General features: G+C 39.0%; 1 protein-coding gene across 3 annotated transcripts in view; it reads right to left on the bottom strand.

The window, feature by feature from the left end:
* Positions 1-2,489: 2,489 nt before the first annotated feature.
* The window catches only part of PPHLN1 (periphilin 1), a 69,097-nt gene continuing 56,302 nt past the window's right edge, over positions 2,490-15,284 (bottom strand). For all 3 annotated transcript variants that reach the window (XM_075704770.1, XM_075704788.1, XM_075704779.1), the window contains exon 10: positions 2,490-2,739. In XM_075704770.1, the coding sequence (XP_075560885.1) occupies positions 2,530-2,739 (210 nt within the window). In that variant the 3' untranslated portion in view covers positions 2,490-2,529. The remainder of the gene's footprint in view (positions 2,740-15,284) is intronic.

Raw genomic sequence — 15,284 nt, 5'->3', positions numbered from 1 at the left:
ACGAGGAGCGGCTGAGGTCGCTTGGTTTGTTCAGCCTGCAGAAAAGAAGGCTGAGGGGTGACCTCATCCCCGTCGACAACTTCCTCAAGGAGAGAAATGGCAGGGGAGGTCCTCGTCTCCTCTCTGCTGACCAGCGATAGGACACGAGGAGGTGGAATGAAGCTGCATCAGGGGAAGTTCAGATTGGACATGAGGAAAAGGTTCTTCACTGAGAGGGCGGTCGGTCGCTGGAACAGGCTCCCCAGGGCAGTGGTCACGGCACCAAGCCTGTCAGAGTTCAAGGAGCATCTGGACGACGCTCTTAGTCATACAGTTTAGTTTTAGGTAGTCCTGAGAGGAGCAGGGAGTTGGACTCGATGATCCTTACGGGTCCCTTCCAACTCGAGATATTCTATGATTCTATGACCGTAAGCTTAGGTCTTACTTTTCAGAAAAACACTTGAAAAATCAGATACTTTTATCATAGTAAATTTAATCAGGCTTCTAACAAAGGAGACCTCTAACAAACTGTACAGTAATAATGGACATTTTTAATCAAAAATATATTAAACATGATTTCAGTATTTTTTTCATTAGCATTTCTAACCCAAAGCAGAAACTCTGATGTAACATCCTGAAGGCTCTTGGTCCTGTAGGCAAGTAGTGAAGCGCGGTAGTTAAGCTTCTGCCTCAGAGAAGACTTTGCCTGCGGTTTCATGACTGATCTCGGTAAGCCAGGCTGTTGCCAGAAGGGGCAGGTCAGGTCTAGCTACTGTGCCACAACAGGTTGCCTGTCTTCCCCTCTCTCCCTCCCCAGATTAGCATCCTGTAGGATCCGTGAGCTGATTCCCACTCACCGTGCAGCCCACACAATCCCAGCGCCAACAAGGTAAGCGGCAGGTCACCTCCTTTGAGCAACGTGAACTCTTAGAAACCAACAAAAGCCAACTGCAAAACCACACCCTACTGACATTAAAACTAATCAGGCATCTCGGGAATCTGATGTAATACATATTTAATATACCATATCAAGATTTGCATGTGTAAGATGCTGCGATACATACAGTACCTTGTAGATGCAAAATCATTGCTATTTCATTTACTTTTCTGCAAACCATTTCGATGAAATCTGAGCGGCTATCTTGATGAGGGGGCTGAATTCAATGACTTTTTCATTTAAAAATACTGTGCAATTTGGAAACGGTGAGCTTTAGTTATTAGTCCTTTTACAGAGTTTCGCGTGTTTTTAAACGCAAATGTATACAAAATAATCGTGCTTATACTTACCTCTTTGTGATTATGACTCAAATTATTCCTTTCCTAAAACATTCATAAAAACAAGTGCCTTATTAAAGGTAAAGCTGTACACAATCCGATAGTCAGGATACCACCAGTGACTCCTAAACATTTTTCATCTCTGAAAAGTAATCGTGTAACACTGACAGCCTCTTGACTCTCCTCAACCACTGTTCCCCAACTACGAGTTGCTCTATGAGGTCAAAAGTGGCTCCAGACATTACACAGAATCACCTAGGTTTGAAATTATGATGAATTTGGGGCCTTACGGTTCACCTTCACATTACATCTAATTAAAAGCAACTTGGGAGTTACTAAAGAGACAGTCCTGCTCGCTTGCCTTGCCTCACCTTGCCACCCGAAATCCCTGTGCCTTCTTGATATCAGAAGTAAAGATTACGCAGCCTCCTAATTGTTAAAACTAATGCATGAGAAGTGGTGAGGAGGTGTAAGGGGGGTACGGGGGGAGAGTAGAAGGGACCAGCTCAGTGGCTGCCTGCAGTTACACTCTGTACGGTGTAGTCAAAAACGTAACAAAGGAAATTTTTAGATGCAAATATTGACAAAAAATGGAGTTCATCCTACATAATACTGCTTACTAGTAATGACTCACAATATGGAAACCACCAAAATTTGAAAGGCATTTGCAGAACCTGCAATTAGAACAAAAATACAGCACTTCTTATATCAAGTAGTTAAGAGTTGCTCTGGCAGTCAGAGACTAGAGATAACCAACCCCTAGTGTAATTTTACAGAATGAATCTGAAGTTTAAAATTAAACTATAATAAATAATTTAAATCATAGTTGCGAACAATTTTGCAAGCATTCCCTTCCTATAGTATATGTGAAAACAAGACATACTTCTGCATAAATTGAGGAATGAAGAGCTGCTTCTTGTTATTTTAATAAAAAATACAGTGTTTGAAGTTACACTTATAAACATCAAAACATAAGTGTACATCCATTGGACTGAACATTTTTTCCTAGGTAACTGTGTAAAGGTTTAAAAAATAGTTTGTCACTTTACAGCATTTTTGAAAAGAACATCCTTTCAAAGGAACATATGTCAACAAGTACAGGTAGGAAGAATACAATTGTGGAGACCACAGTGAACAAGATATAGCCACCTGAGCTACGATGGAGTGCAGGCCTTGGGTTCAAGTCTCCAACGAGATCTCCTCTTTCCTCGCAAAAAGCAGATTTATGTATTATGGCATACACAATGTAGAGGATCTAAAAGCATATTTTTGTCCTTAGTATGAGCCCTCTTTGAAGGATTCTGACAGATCTTGATTGGCAGCATCGTACTGAGCAATGAAATGTTTGAGTTCTTCAATGCATCGCTCACCTATTTCATGCAAATTCTGCCTCAGGGCAAACTGAATGGACTTCTCTAACGATGGATCTTTATCAATTAGCATCTTCACTACCATGCCAAAGGTTTCACAGTCTTGTCTGTAGACCTAGAAACAACACATTTTAGAAAACAATTAAATGCAAGACTCTTTACATTAGCACACCAACAGCCCTCACTGAGTTAGGTGCTACTGCAGATCCAAACCAAAGAAAGAATATTGGATTTAACACAAATTTCAACCATAAGACCTATCTGCCTTTTCCTCTCTTCTGACCTGTGCTGATACAAACGTAACTAGTTCAGAACTATCTGGATACAAGAAATAATTCTTATTGGAAGAAATGCCTTAAAAAGAGGTATTAAGTTCCTCTTACGGCAATATTTAATAAATAATGGCGAAGTGCAAATGCTAAACCTGATTTTCATTGCAAATATATGTAAAATAAATGTAACTGTGGCACGTCTAGGAATCTCAATCTTTATGCAAAGTGACAATAACTTAGTTTGTAATCTTTCCTAATACTTTAAATACAAGTTACGCTTAAATAATTTCACCAAATTATGTTTGTTTGCTGGATATGTGTTTCTCATAGAAGTCCTTGACAAATATGACTTTAATCAGCTTAACTGCATTGGTGATTCAACCGCTAAGGATAATAGAAAACTTGGCAGCGCTTTACAGGAACCCGTCTGATCTTGTACTGCAGGGAATGAAGAGTTTGCAAGTCAGTTATGTACCACAGTTGAGGAGAAGTAACTTCTCCTTATCACTGCAACTGTTTTCCAAACAAACATCTGACTATGCTCTTAGGCGGTTTTCAAAGCGAGTCAGTGGCCTTTCAAAAAAAGGTTTGGTCGGGTTTTTTTTTCCCCCAAATTCCAGTTAAGGTTATTCATCTAAACACCCAACAAAAAAGAAATTTTTCAAATTCTTCCAACTGCCAGATGCAGTTCATTTTCACACCTCTTTGGCCAATTTCCATTTAGAAAATACACTGTTTTTTCTGAAGGAAGATAAGTCAGTTTTATATCTCTGTACATTTTTTAGAAGAAAAAAAAGCTAAAATGTTGAGATTCCTCAAAGTATGATTATCTTTTAGTATTGTGTGCTCGTGTTAGAACTTGTTTTTTACAGAGATCTGTGACCCTTTCCTCCCACATTTATTGTGGACACAAATGATACAACTGCATATAAGCAATTCCCCATCAGTAAAATAGAAAGAAAAAAACCAAACAAAAAACCCCCCACAACCAAACACCACCACACTGTGTTATTCATAAGGACCAGTCCAAGGGCAGCTCAAGCATTCATGTCAGAGGAGCAGGGGAAAAAAAGAAAAACTGCCACACAAACATTCTGCACACAAATTAAACTATTCTCAGAAACACAATGACTTAACATGATACCTTTAATAAACACAGTTCTCAAATGTTTGGTAGTATATTCTACAATAATAGTTTAAATTGAGACCCACTCTTCAAACACTGGTTGGCAAATAAAAGAAAACCTTTTGGAAGAAATTAATTTTCAATAAAGAGTATAGCCCAAAACAAACTGGAGCTAAATATCTTAAGTGTGGAAACGGTGTGCACATGGCTTTTTTTTCTGAGGTGGGGGGGTTGCTTCCTGCTTTGTATGTTTAGTTCTTTGGTAGTAAAATATCAGCAAGAAACACAGATTCTCAAGAGTTCATGTTCCACAGCAAGCAAAACACTGTACTTACTAAGAGAACTTCAAACAGAGCAAATTTAGGTTTCTTTTTTTTCCTGACTCTTTCCAAGGAAAAAGCTTGGGAAGAATTGCTGTATCTGATTAGCCATACGACAGACAGATGGTATTTCACTTTGGCTAACTCATGCCTTTCAAGTACTTGCAGCATGCTTGCTAGCACCTTCACAGAATGATTTCTGAAAGGTGTTTTTCTCCCCAGAGCCATTCTGTTTTGGGGGAAATAGTTCAAAACTTTTTTTTCCCCCCCCTTTATTGCATGTCTATTTGTCCTATTTTAGCACCTTTGAAGTGGTCAGACCAAGGATGTGTGAATGATCTTCCCCAGGTAAACCAACCTGGTAACTGTCAGTCTTCAGAGGACGCTGTGCAACTCTGGCATGAGTGAAACCCTGACACTAATAGAGAACACAGACACACCGCCCCATCTTCTGCACGGGAAAACACCCACAGCTACAACTGAAGGAAATGCTCTACTTTTAATAGGTCTTCAAATTAATGGCAAATAGTGCTATCTGCTGTTTCTCTCACACACCACAAAGAGCTAACCCAGATGGAATTCTCTGACCCTTAGCATATAAATATTAGCTCAATCTAAGCACATTTTTTCTTCAAAACTTTCACAAAAGACGACTTGGAGGAAAATCAAGAGATCCATCGTCGCCGCTGTGTCTGGAGTCAGAAGTCACCTTGCTGTCACAACAACCTGGAAACTAAACACCTTCATACACAAGATGAACGTTTTCAATACTTTCTGACAAAAGACTTTTAAAAAAATAGAACTGACCTAAAATAGGGGAAGAGGGTGAAGGTGGAGCAGGAAGGCAGTCCTAACAACAGAAAACAAAGGAAACGGCTCAGCTCCTCTAACAACAATTGAGCAATTTTCCCTCAACAAGCTTTCTTCTCCAGCTGCTAATTCTGATCCTCCTGGTGCAATCTGCCTCCTTCTCAATTGTGCTGATAAACCTATTTGTATAGCTGTAATGTAAATTGCATCACTGAGATGATTCCTTTTAAAATTACTTCCCCCCCAATTAATGTCACTCAGTGATTCAATTCTAAAACCAGATGCATCAGCACAACTGAAAGAACTGTGACCCATAGTCGTGAAGTGGAAATAACTTCATAAACCAGTTTCTCTCTGAAGCCAGTGCACGACTAACAACCCTCAGAGAAAAGTTACTATGCTTTGCTGAAGGGAGTAGAGACTATCAATTACAAGAATATCAATTACCACTTAATCAACTGTTTGAAAAAAATACAATCAACTATTTGAAAAAATGGTGAAAACACTCAAAGCTCTTGAAAAAGAGGATGGTGGTGTAGCATATTAAAATCCATCTTCTCCACAGAAGAGAAGGAGGCTATTTCTGGAAAATAAGGTGAGAATGGGATGCTTAAGGAAGAAAGAAAACTGCAGAAAAGACTCTAAACAAGCAAAAAAGCTCTCTTGTTGGAGAAAAATACTGGAAGAGCTTGTGACCCAACAAGGTTTGAAAATACCCCTATCTTTAAAATTCCAGCTGATACTGATTTTGAGCTCAGATCATGGAAAGCTCATCTATAAACATCTGGAACTAAAACGTGAAAATGATTCCATGTGTGGGGAAAGAAGAAATAACATTTTTATACTGAAAAACAAGAAAGGGAAAGATACCGAAGACATTATTACTCTGTCTGATATATACGTCAGGTAATCCTGAAAACAGCTAAAGCCATGGGGTGATCATTTACCAAGGCCGTAGCATACTTTTATTCTCTGACTTAAGCTACAGCACCAGCATAATGGAAAGAACGTGTAACACTTTAGTAAGCAGATGAAGGAGAAGCAGAAACAGCTGTTCTATTCCCCAAAATATAAATTCATTTATATTTCTTTTATACACACACACAAAATATATATAGTCTTGATTTTCCTACAAATGAGAAGTATGTAAGCTGAATTCAGGTTCCCTTTGAAGAGTTTTCCAAAATCAGTACATCTGGCATCTGTGAGGTCAGAGGATCACAAATATGCCTACTTTTATATTATTCTCATAGCATTTTAGCTCTTTTTATTCTTACATGATAATAACATAGAAGCTCTGGCTGAGATCAACTCTTCACTGTGCTAGTCTCTGTATAAACACTTAGGCTTTGTCTAGACGCAAATCCAAAGGTGTGATGCACCTGCAACATGTCAGCAAACACTCCTCGTATATTTGAGAAAACTAAACCAAAATTTGCACTGTTAGGACTGTTTCAATATAGCTAAAAGACACTTACTTCCAGACCTAGCTAGAGCAACGGAGATGTTAGTTCCCCAGGTTGGAGGTGATCACTAGCATTTGGAGGTGATCAAACCCTAGAACTCACCAGGTAGAAGGAAACTTTTGAGAATTCCCTAATCTGCGCCTGTGCACAGTTAACCTCAAAGCGCCATCAGCAGTGAATCAAATTACAGTGTATGACTGACATGGAAGCAATGAAGGATACTGCACATTCTCTTCTTCCAGCTCAGCTTTAGGATGCTAACCTCTGGTGGGAAGAAGAGGGGCAGAAGCGAGCAGATGAGGACACCTTGTTTCTCAGACTGCTAGATCCCTCCTGCAATGATCATCTAAAAATGGTCTTGGCTTAAACCAAAGAAAACATATTGAATGGCTCAGCTGATGGGTGGAAAACACCGTTACGAAAACTTGGTTGTACATCTGAACTCTGGGTGTAGATGAAATTATAATTAGCTAGGGAATACCTTGATGACATGTCTACTACTCACTGACAAACTCTGCATCATTTCCTTTCCATGCCTACCACAGCCCAATGTTCTTCTCCAGAACTATTCCAGAGCCGCCTGTGTATTTTGTGCAGAGCTGTTGGACAAAATCAACAGCAATGAGAAGAAAAAATAGAACTTAAGGTGTCCTCCCCTGCAAGTGACTACAGTCTGCAGAAGAGTCAGAAACTTTGTTGTCTTGGTCTCAAAGCCTTGCATACCTGGCCAAAAAGCAGCTTCATTTCAACAGCAAGACTAGACACACTATTCAAAGGGGATGAGACCGGGAAAAACAGAGAAGTTAAAATGGAGATATTCACAATCCTTATTTCAACCCATGCACCAAGTTTCCTCAGCTTAGCTCTATAGTCTGTGCAAAGAAAGGCTCTTTAGCTGCTCAAGGTGATTTAGAACAGCTAAAACTACAGCTTCTGCTCTAAGCAGCCTTTGAAGAAGAGGGAAACGAGAGATGTTCCCTGATAATTGGAAAGATCCTCAGGAAGACTGGTCCCACCGGGCTAAAAGTTAGCCTCTGCATCGCCCTTGTCCACAGCTGGTAGAAAGTACAACTGAGTAGCAAATGGGAGATGCAAATGTCTCCCCTCTGTCTCAGAAAGGACTCAACTGAATCTTCACTTCTCATTTCTGGGAGAATTCTTCTAATGAATGTGCTTTGCTTTATATAAAGGTAGACAACATTAACAATCTTCTCCAGCTATGGTTTTGAATGAATATATGACTGTGGCACATTTCTTGAATGCTCTTGGCTTTATGCACATGTAAAAGCCTCTTTAATAGGAATCAAGAGACTTGGGCATGCAAAACTTGAGCAGCTTTACGCAAGAGATGGGCAAATTCATTTCAATGCAGAAGGTGGCACTTCTGCTCACAAACACAAGCAGGACCACCAGGCATGAGGAGGACTACATCCATTAAGTGGATGTGATCATTTTGCAAGTGAAATTACAGATCAAATCGTGGGCATCAATTTCCAATCCCTTGCTCTTTTTCATCACAATCTTTCCTGCATTTTTGAGTATTCTTATCATTGCATACATTTACGGATTCATCTAACACTCTCTCACCTCCACCAGCATTCCTTCTTCACAGCAACATGACACAACGCTAGGCTCTCTGAGCAGCTCTGCACCCTACGTATACAGCCCACCATCAGTGCTTGTGAGTCAGTGCTCAAGGATGCCTGTCTGCAGCTCCTCATCCAGAAAGCCAAAGACCCTCAAGGCTCAGTTCACACAGGGGAAGGAGTTAGGGTTGTGGCTCAGAAACCACGTTAAACAGCCTGCAACCCTTAGATACTAACTCACCCTTGAGAAGATCCAACATGCCCAGCAATCACAATCTTGTATCTGTGATTCATGCAAGTATTCATTTAATATATTACCTTTCAGAAGACAGAAACTTTTCAGTTACTAAGGGCACATTTCCCACAAGTATCAAATACCCCATGCAAGGGGGAAAGAAGCAACATGCTCACTGGTAGTTGTTTGATTTCTGACAAAAGTAGAGCTTGAACTTGCAGAGCACAAGTTTGAAAGCCATACCACATCCCCTCCAGACACCCCGCTAATGAAAGAGCAAACTGCCCAAAATGTCTCTTGCTTCAGTGACGCCCCAGGGCTCCTCTACCCCAGACAGAGGTAACAGCTTTTGTTCCCCCAGCTAACGCAGGATAGCTAGGTTGGTATAGCCCTCTGGAGGTATAAGCCAGCTTCTTATTTCCCCTCCTCAGCAGACCCAAAAGAAGCCTGACGAAGCACTCTTTTGTTAACACAGCCACATCTATGCCAGGTTTTCTGGCATGGGTAGACAGACTATGAGGTATAATTTTTCTTGTCCTCCTAACAAAGAGCTATGCTAAAAGACTTTGTAAGGTAGGCCTAGCTCTAAGCTGACTGCATATGCAGTAAAATTTTGTGTTCTAATTGTGCATGTAAGCTCTAGCAAATTGGGAAACTATACACGTTGAATGACTTCAGCACTGCTGGTACCAAAGTATTTTCCTTGCCAAAGACATCTTTGAAAAGGAATTATTACCTCTCCCCAAATCACTACATTTTAATTTATTTACATGCTGTCTTGGATTTTTCTCAACCATGCAAATTAGACTTTATTAACCTACCCGAAATTTACTCTCCTCAAGTACAATAAGCTAATCCTCTACTGAAAGAGTAGAGAGAAATTTTCATTACTGCAGCGGCAATGTAATTGTACTGTTATGTTTATGAGCACAATATATACATTTATAGCTCCACAGTGCAAAGAATGCTCAGAACCGTCATTAAACCACTTGCAGACAATTCCCATGATCAAGACATCTGAAATTGGTTTTCAACCAAGATGAACTGTTTTTCATGGTTACAAAAAGCTAAATTAACATACAACAAATTTAATACTTGGTTACAATAGTGGTATACAATTTTTAATTATAAAATATCAACAAGTCTACTTTATTCCTTTCTTAAAAATGCACTAACAATTTTGCCTTGAATCTATGTAACAATTTCTGCACCCATTAATCAATGTGTTTATAGACCAATTAGATATTCATTGAAATGCAAATTGGGGGAAACAAGTTATTTAATCTACTATGTAATAATGAACAATTTCATGTTAATTTGCTACTAACTGAAGACATGCAAAATATTAAAGTTATTTGCACTTAAATGCAATTCTGCCTCCCTTTGCATTGAAAGTTTCAAGTGCCTGGTTTAATAGGTTTAATCAGCTTTCAGAATGTAAGCCCACCATTTTTGGCATCTAAATACCTGACTGAATGGTCTGCTGAAGTCCCTCATGTGGAATAGATGCCGATACAGCCATCATTTTAAAAGAAGCGTGAATTCCCATTTGAACTCTGCTTTGCCCTCAAGGACTGGGACTGGCAACATGTGGGGCGGCATGTGAGGGCAGTCCAGCAGGGATGGGTGCTGAGAACCAGCCCTTGAAGAGGCAGCTGAGGCCACCCAGCTCTGAACTCCCCAGGAGCTGGTTGCTGCTCCCCACATGGGGCCACAGTGTTTCCGTTCAGCTGGTCTACAGCATCTTGATTCTAGGACACAGCATCTCCTGCCTGCGTTTTTATTTATTCCTTTGATTAAACTAATTTGAAAGAGGAGGGAGGATACAGTCTAAAACAATGCCACTGCAAGGCTTCTTTTCAAAGTAGAATTCTAGTATGATGAGAGATGAAAAGTGCTCTGTGAAATTGGGGGGGTGGGTCTCTATGTCTACAGTAATAAATCTCTGTTGAGTTTACACCTACATTTTAAGGCTGAAAACCCTGAAGAGTTGGCTTGGGTCTTAAGACACAACTCTGGTCTCTTCCATGCTGTGTAGTAGACTGGGAAGAAAACATGCAGGCCAAATTATTTACTTGCATGAAACCATTATCCCCAGTTTAAGCTCAAGACATCATCTGGATACTCCTTGGCTTCGTATCATGCCCTTGGTGACACCTCTGCAATTACAGTGAAGTCATGGGGTTTGCACAGGGTGGAGTCCACTGCAGCTCAGGGGAAGCCTATGACTGGCTCAGGTATGCAATGGCTGCAGGAGCGCCCGAATGAAGCCACGCTGCCTTGTCTTCGGCACATCAGCCTCATCTTGCTATGACTTCTGTTGTGCAGGACTCTGCCCCTCAGCAATAATACTTCTAATTATCATCTCTGTAGAGAAGCACCATCCCTCCTCAACTCCTTTCTTCTTCCCTTCACCACCCAAACAAAAAAAATTACATGGTTTTGTGCATTTATTCAATGCTTCTAAAGCAATCTAAAGATAGAACATACAGCTTTTGTATGACACTGTTGAGCAGAGCCAAAAAATAACAAAAATAAAAAGCAATTAAAAAGAAAGGTCCTCAGCAATTGTAGTGTTTACAGCTCCAGCTACACAACAAGGACAAATCTGTAGAGCAAGGCAATACAGTTCTAAACAACCATAGCAAAACCCAACCACGTTGGTACCATTTAGAAATCTGTTCATATGAACTGTTGAACTGTCTCAGCTCTCTTTTAAGTCAGAGTGAACAGGGAAAGCATCACATACAAAGTATTCAGCACAGTGCAAGACAAACCTTAAACTGCTATGACTTGTACTGGCTGGCAATTAAATTAAGATCTGGAAAATTCAGCAACAGAGTGTTCATTTATGAAAACTTACATTTTCCAAATAGTTCCCCATTGCTTTAAAATTATTACAAACAAGTTTTCAGTAAGAAGCAAGACGTTTACTTTAAATATATTGCTAGGAAATCCATATATTTACTTTAATAATTTTTAATATTATGGTGGAGGACTATAAGCCAATGTTTAAAATGAACAAGATTTGATACACAACAAAAATGTACATGATGATACACTTCATTTAATGTTACATTTTGGCAAGAGCAAGTGCATTATTACTTCTTCAAGAAATGTCTTGCTCAGTCAAGCAGAAGTAGCTCCCACGTGGGAGAGCAAGGACTATTAGGTTACATGGTTTTACTGGAGATAATTCTTTACTAAACCAATCAGACCACATAATAACAGCATTCTAACATCAACTACAGGCCCTTGGAGACCAGTTTGTGTGTGGCCTAGATTTCACGGGCGTCTTTACAACAGATGTGTTGGATGAGTGTAGTGTTACTTCATATATTAACTGGTGTGTTCCTTAGGTAAAACAGCAGTATTAGTTTAAGTTCTACCTCTTACATATTCTTCTTACAGAAAGTGTGTGCCTTCTGCAAGCAGATGATAAATATGAATTCAACTAATCCATAGCAATTACAATTCATCAGTTTCTAAACCTCACTAGAAGTACTGATAATCTCTTGAAGATATATCAATGACATCTTTTCAGCTCGCGTATAAGAATACCCAGCTATATGTTTTTATATATATATACACCCAGCTACAAACAACTGTGCAGCTAAGTCCAAAAACTGTCTGAAAGAGCAACAATTTATAGATCTATTAATTTCTCTTTGTTCTATAATGATCTTCAAATCTAAAAACTGCATTTTCATAGGACCATAAATGAAAACAAAATCCTAAAAGCTCTCCTCTCTGCGGAAGCAAAAAAAAAAACCCATTACTTGAAATGCACCAGTTCAGGATTAAACAGGAAATAATCAGCTTTATGCCAAAGGAAGGACCTCGCCCTGCAACTTTTTATTTATAAAATACAGAATTGATGGAAAGCTATTTCCTAAATCTGCTCCACGGTAAACTTATTGCTCCATCCAAAACAGGAAGGGTGAAGTTTATCTACAAAAGATTCTGTCTATGTTAATTCTCTTGTTAAAAATGCTTTAATAGCTTTCAGTTATGTCCACTGACCATAAAGGAAAGCGATATTCATTTAGGCTTCATCAGAATGGGCTGTATATTAATGGCAACAGTTACATGACAAACCAATCTTCCTCATCATAAAAACACAGAAATATTTTTGTACGGAAAGTACAATAGTTTAAAATCCAAATATATGGACTGTGTTGTAGTCAAGATCAATGCAATGATGCATGTGCTTTTACCAGAAAGTGACTTGTGGTGATGTAGTTTTCCCTCAACAAAAGTCTTCACATTTTCAATTTCAACAAATATCCTCAGCTACAAATATTCTCAGATTCAACATTCTGCATTAAGAGGGCTCATTTTTGTTAATGGGCAAGACAGAATTTTAAGCTGAGGTATGGATCACCCGTGTTTTCTTCAATGGCACAATGTAAACGAGCAGCAAGAGAAGAAAACAAAAAAAATAAATCTTCCCTTTCCAATTAAGAGCAATTCCCAGCAGATCAGTTGCACGATTAACTGGCAGCAGCACTGTTGTTATAAACTCAAAGCTAGTGGATCGATGAGTTTAAGAAACAGCCCTTAAATGAGAAGACTTTCTCACCACCACTGTCTAAAGAGCAACTTTTTTTTTTTTCCCTTCTTTAATGGTTTAAAAAAAATGCTAAAGCAGGTTTGGATATGCATGCCAAAGGCTAGGTTTTTTAATCACATGTGCAGCATAAAGAAAATACTACGTAAAATAAGTAAACTACTGTATGTAATGGACAACTTCCCAGAAAGGAAAAGCAACAGCTGCAAGAAGAAAAACAATTACTTAGATTACCAACATTTTATTACTTAGTTTATGTTAAACCTTAAAGTTTCTGAAAGTTTAGAATTACTTCACACATTATATTAGCCTCACAAATCAGTTTTATTAGTGCCTCAATAATGGATCAAATTTTTTTCGTGTCCCTGTCTCTACCCTCTAAATAGTCACTCTCATCATTTACTTTACTCACTTCATACATAAAATCAAATAAAGGAAAAAGTAAATTAAGGCCATGTTTTTGAAGACTTCTGTCAGCTTTCCCTAGCTTGTGGATGGGTATCTTTTTCCATATGCAGCTGTGATGGCTGAAAAGACTATTCCCCCTTCCCAGCTGTCACCATCCCCATGCCAGAAATCGTCATCCCACTTCTTTGTGTGAGCCAGCAAATATACATGATTACTCCTAAAATTCATTTTTAGGCAAAATCAGCCTGATTAGGTCACATGGTAGCACATCAGATGGGCTGCAGGGAGGAATCACCTATTCTGGGTGAGAGTACCGAGCAGCAGTAGATGACATCTAGAAAGGACATTTATCTATAGCCTTACTAGTGTGTCCAGTCCCTCTGAGCTCACCCAGGACTGCTCATGGAACTGCTACCTAACCTAGACAGACAAAGCACACAGGGTCTGTACTGAAACGACTGCATAGCTTAGCATGTATCTTTAGTCAAATACAAAAATATATAAAGAAACAGAATATAAAGCTAGCATAATGGCTGAGGGAGAAGCAGGTCAGAAAAGCTGTATGATGAAGCCTCATTTCTCATTGCAAAGATATTCACTCCTTCTGTATGTTTAGCATTCAACACCCAAACTATCCCTCCTTCTGAATCTGTTCCCACAATTCTAGCTGTTTCCACTTCAATTTGGGAGCAGAAATCTGATCCAAAAATTGGTAAAAATAGAAAGCATGTCTCTCCCCAAAGAGAAAGCCACAAGGAGTAGAGATTGTCTTTTATGGTTAGTAAATCATATGTCTTCGGGCAGTGATAATCAATTGTGGTTCCAAGGGAACATAGTAGGAGTTCTGCATTTACTCAGTGGATACACCACTGACTGTATCCCACAGTACTTGGAATTAGTTATTTGATAAGTCTGGGTTACAGCTTGTAAGTAATATTGAAGAATCACAGCAATTAGCTGGTTCAAAAAAGCTTAGGAATCACTGATTTTTAAACTGTGGACTATTTTTCCATGTGAAAAACAAGCATATTTTGTATTTAAAAAGATCTTTTGAGACTAAGAACATTGGCTTTCTATTTCCTCATTACAAGCCTTTACTAATGAGATAGTTGAGCAATGCTGCAGCGTTTCAGCACAAAAACTGTTACCTACCAAACTCATTAAAGGAATGTCTGCCCTGTTCAATCCAGTGTCACTGAACATTTTCCAGAAGTTGTCTGATGGGGTGAACTGACAGAGGACAGATTTGGAACAAACTTGGCAAGATACGTGAACACACTCATGACTTTTTGAAGTGTTCACTTGTCTTCAGATTCTGGCATCCACTAAAAAGCTTTGATTCTTTTCGAGTCTGGCTTCAGTCAGTCTTTATAAAAAGTATTATGACCAATAGAAGAAAAATGGGACCATCAAATATTGTTTTGTGTTGGGTATTTTGGTTGGGTTTTTTTTTTTTGGGGGGGGGGGGGGTGCGTTGAGAGCTTTAGCTCTGTATTCTTCAGATAGCTTAGAGCAGCTTTCTGTGATCCCTAACATCTATAAATTGTGAAAATGGCATGATGCAACAAATTTACTAAGTAAAAAAAAGTATTTCTAGAGAGGTATTTATAGTATTCAAGAGACAAAACTTACACAAGGATACTAGAGGTCTAGACTCAGTCCTCTTGGATTTACTTCATGAGATGTCTTATTTATTCTAACCATAAAACAGGGAGGCTGATTATGGTACCAGTATTTGTTTACTAGTAATGATGGTATAGCATCATGTAAATTAACAAGTCAATAAAAAAAATTAAAGCTACAACAAATTAGTGGGCTGCCCAGCAACTCAGTCAACTTCCTGCAGGTTAAAGATTTGTTGAGTATC

The sequence above is a fragment of the Pelecanus crispus genome, chromosome 1, assembly GCF_030463565.1.
Source record: "Pelecanus crispus isolate bPelCri1 chromosome 1, bPelCri1.pri, whole genome shotgun sequence".
In the NCBI taxonomy this organism is placed as follows: domain Eukaryota; kingdom Metazoa; phylum Chordata; class Aves; order Pelecaniformes; family Pelecanidae; genus Pelecanus; species Pelecanus crispus.
The sequence above is the reverse complement of the archived record's forward strand: the minus strand, read 5'-3'. Positions and strand labels throughout refer to the sequence as shown.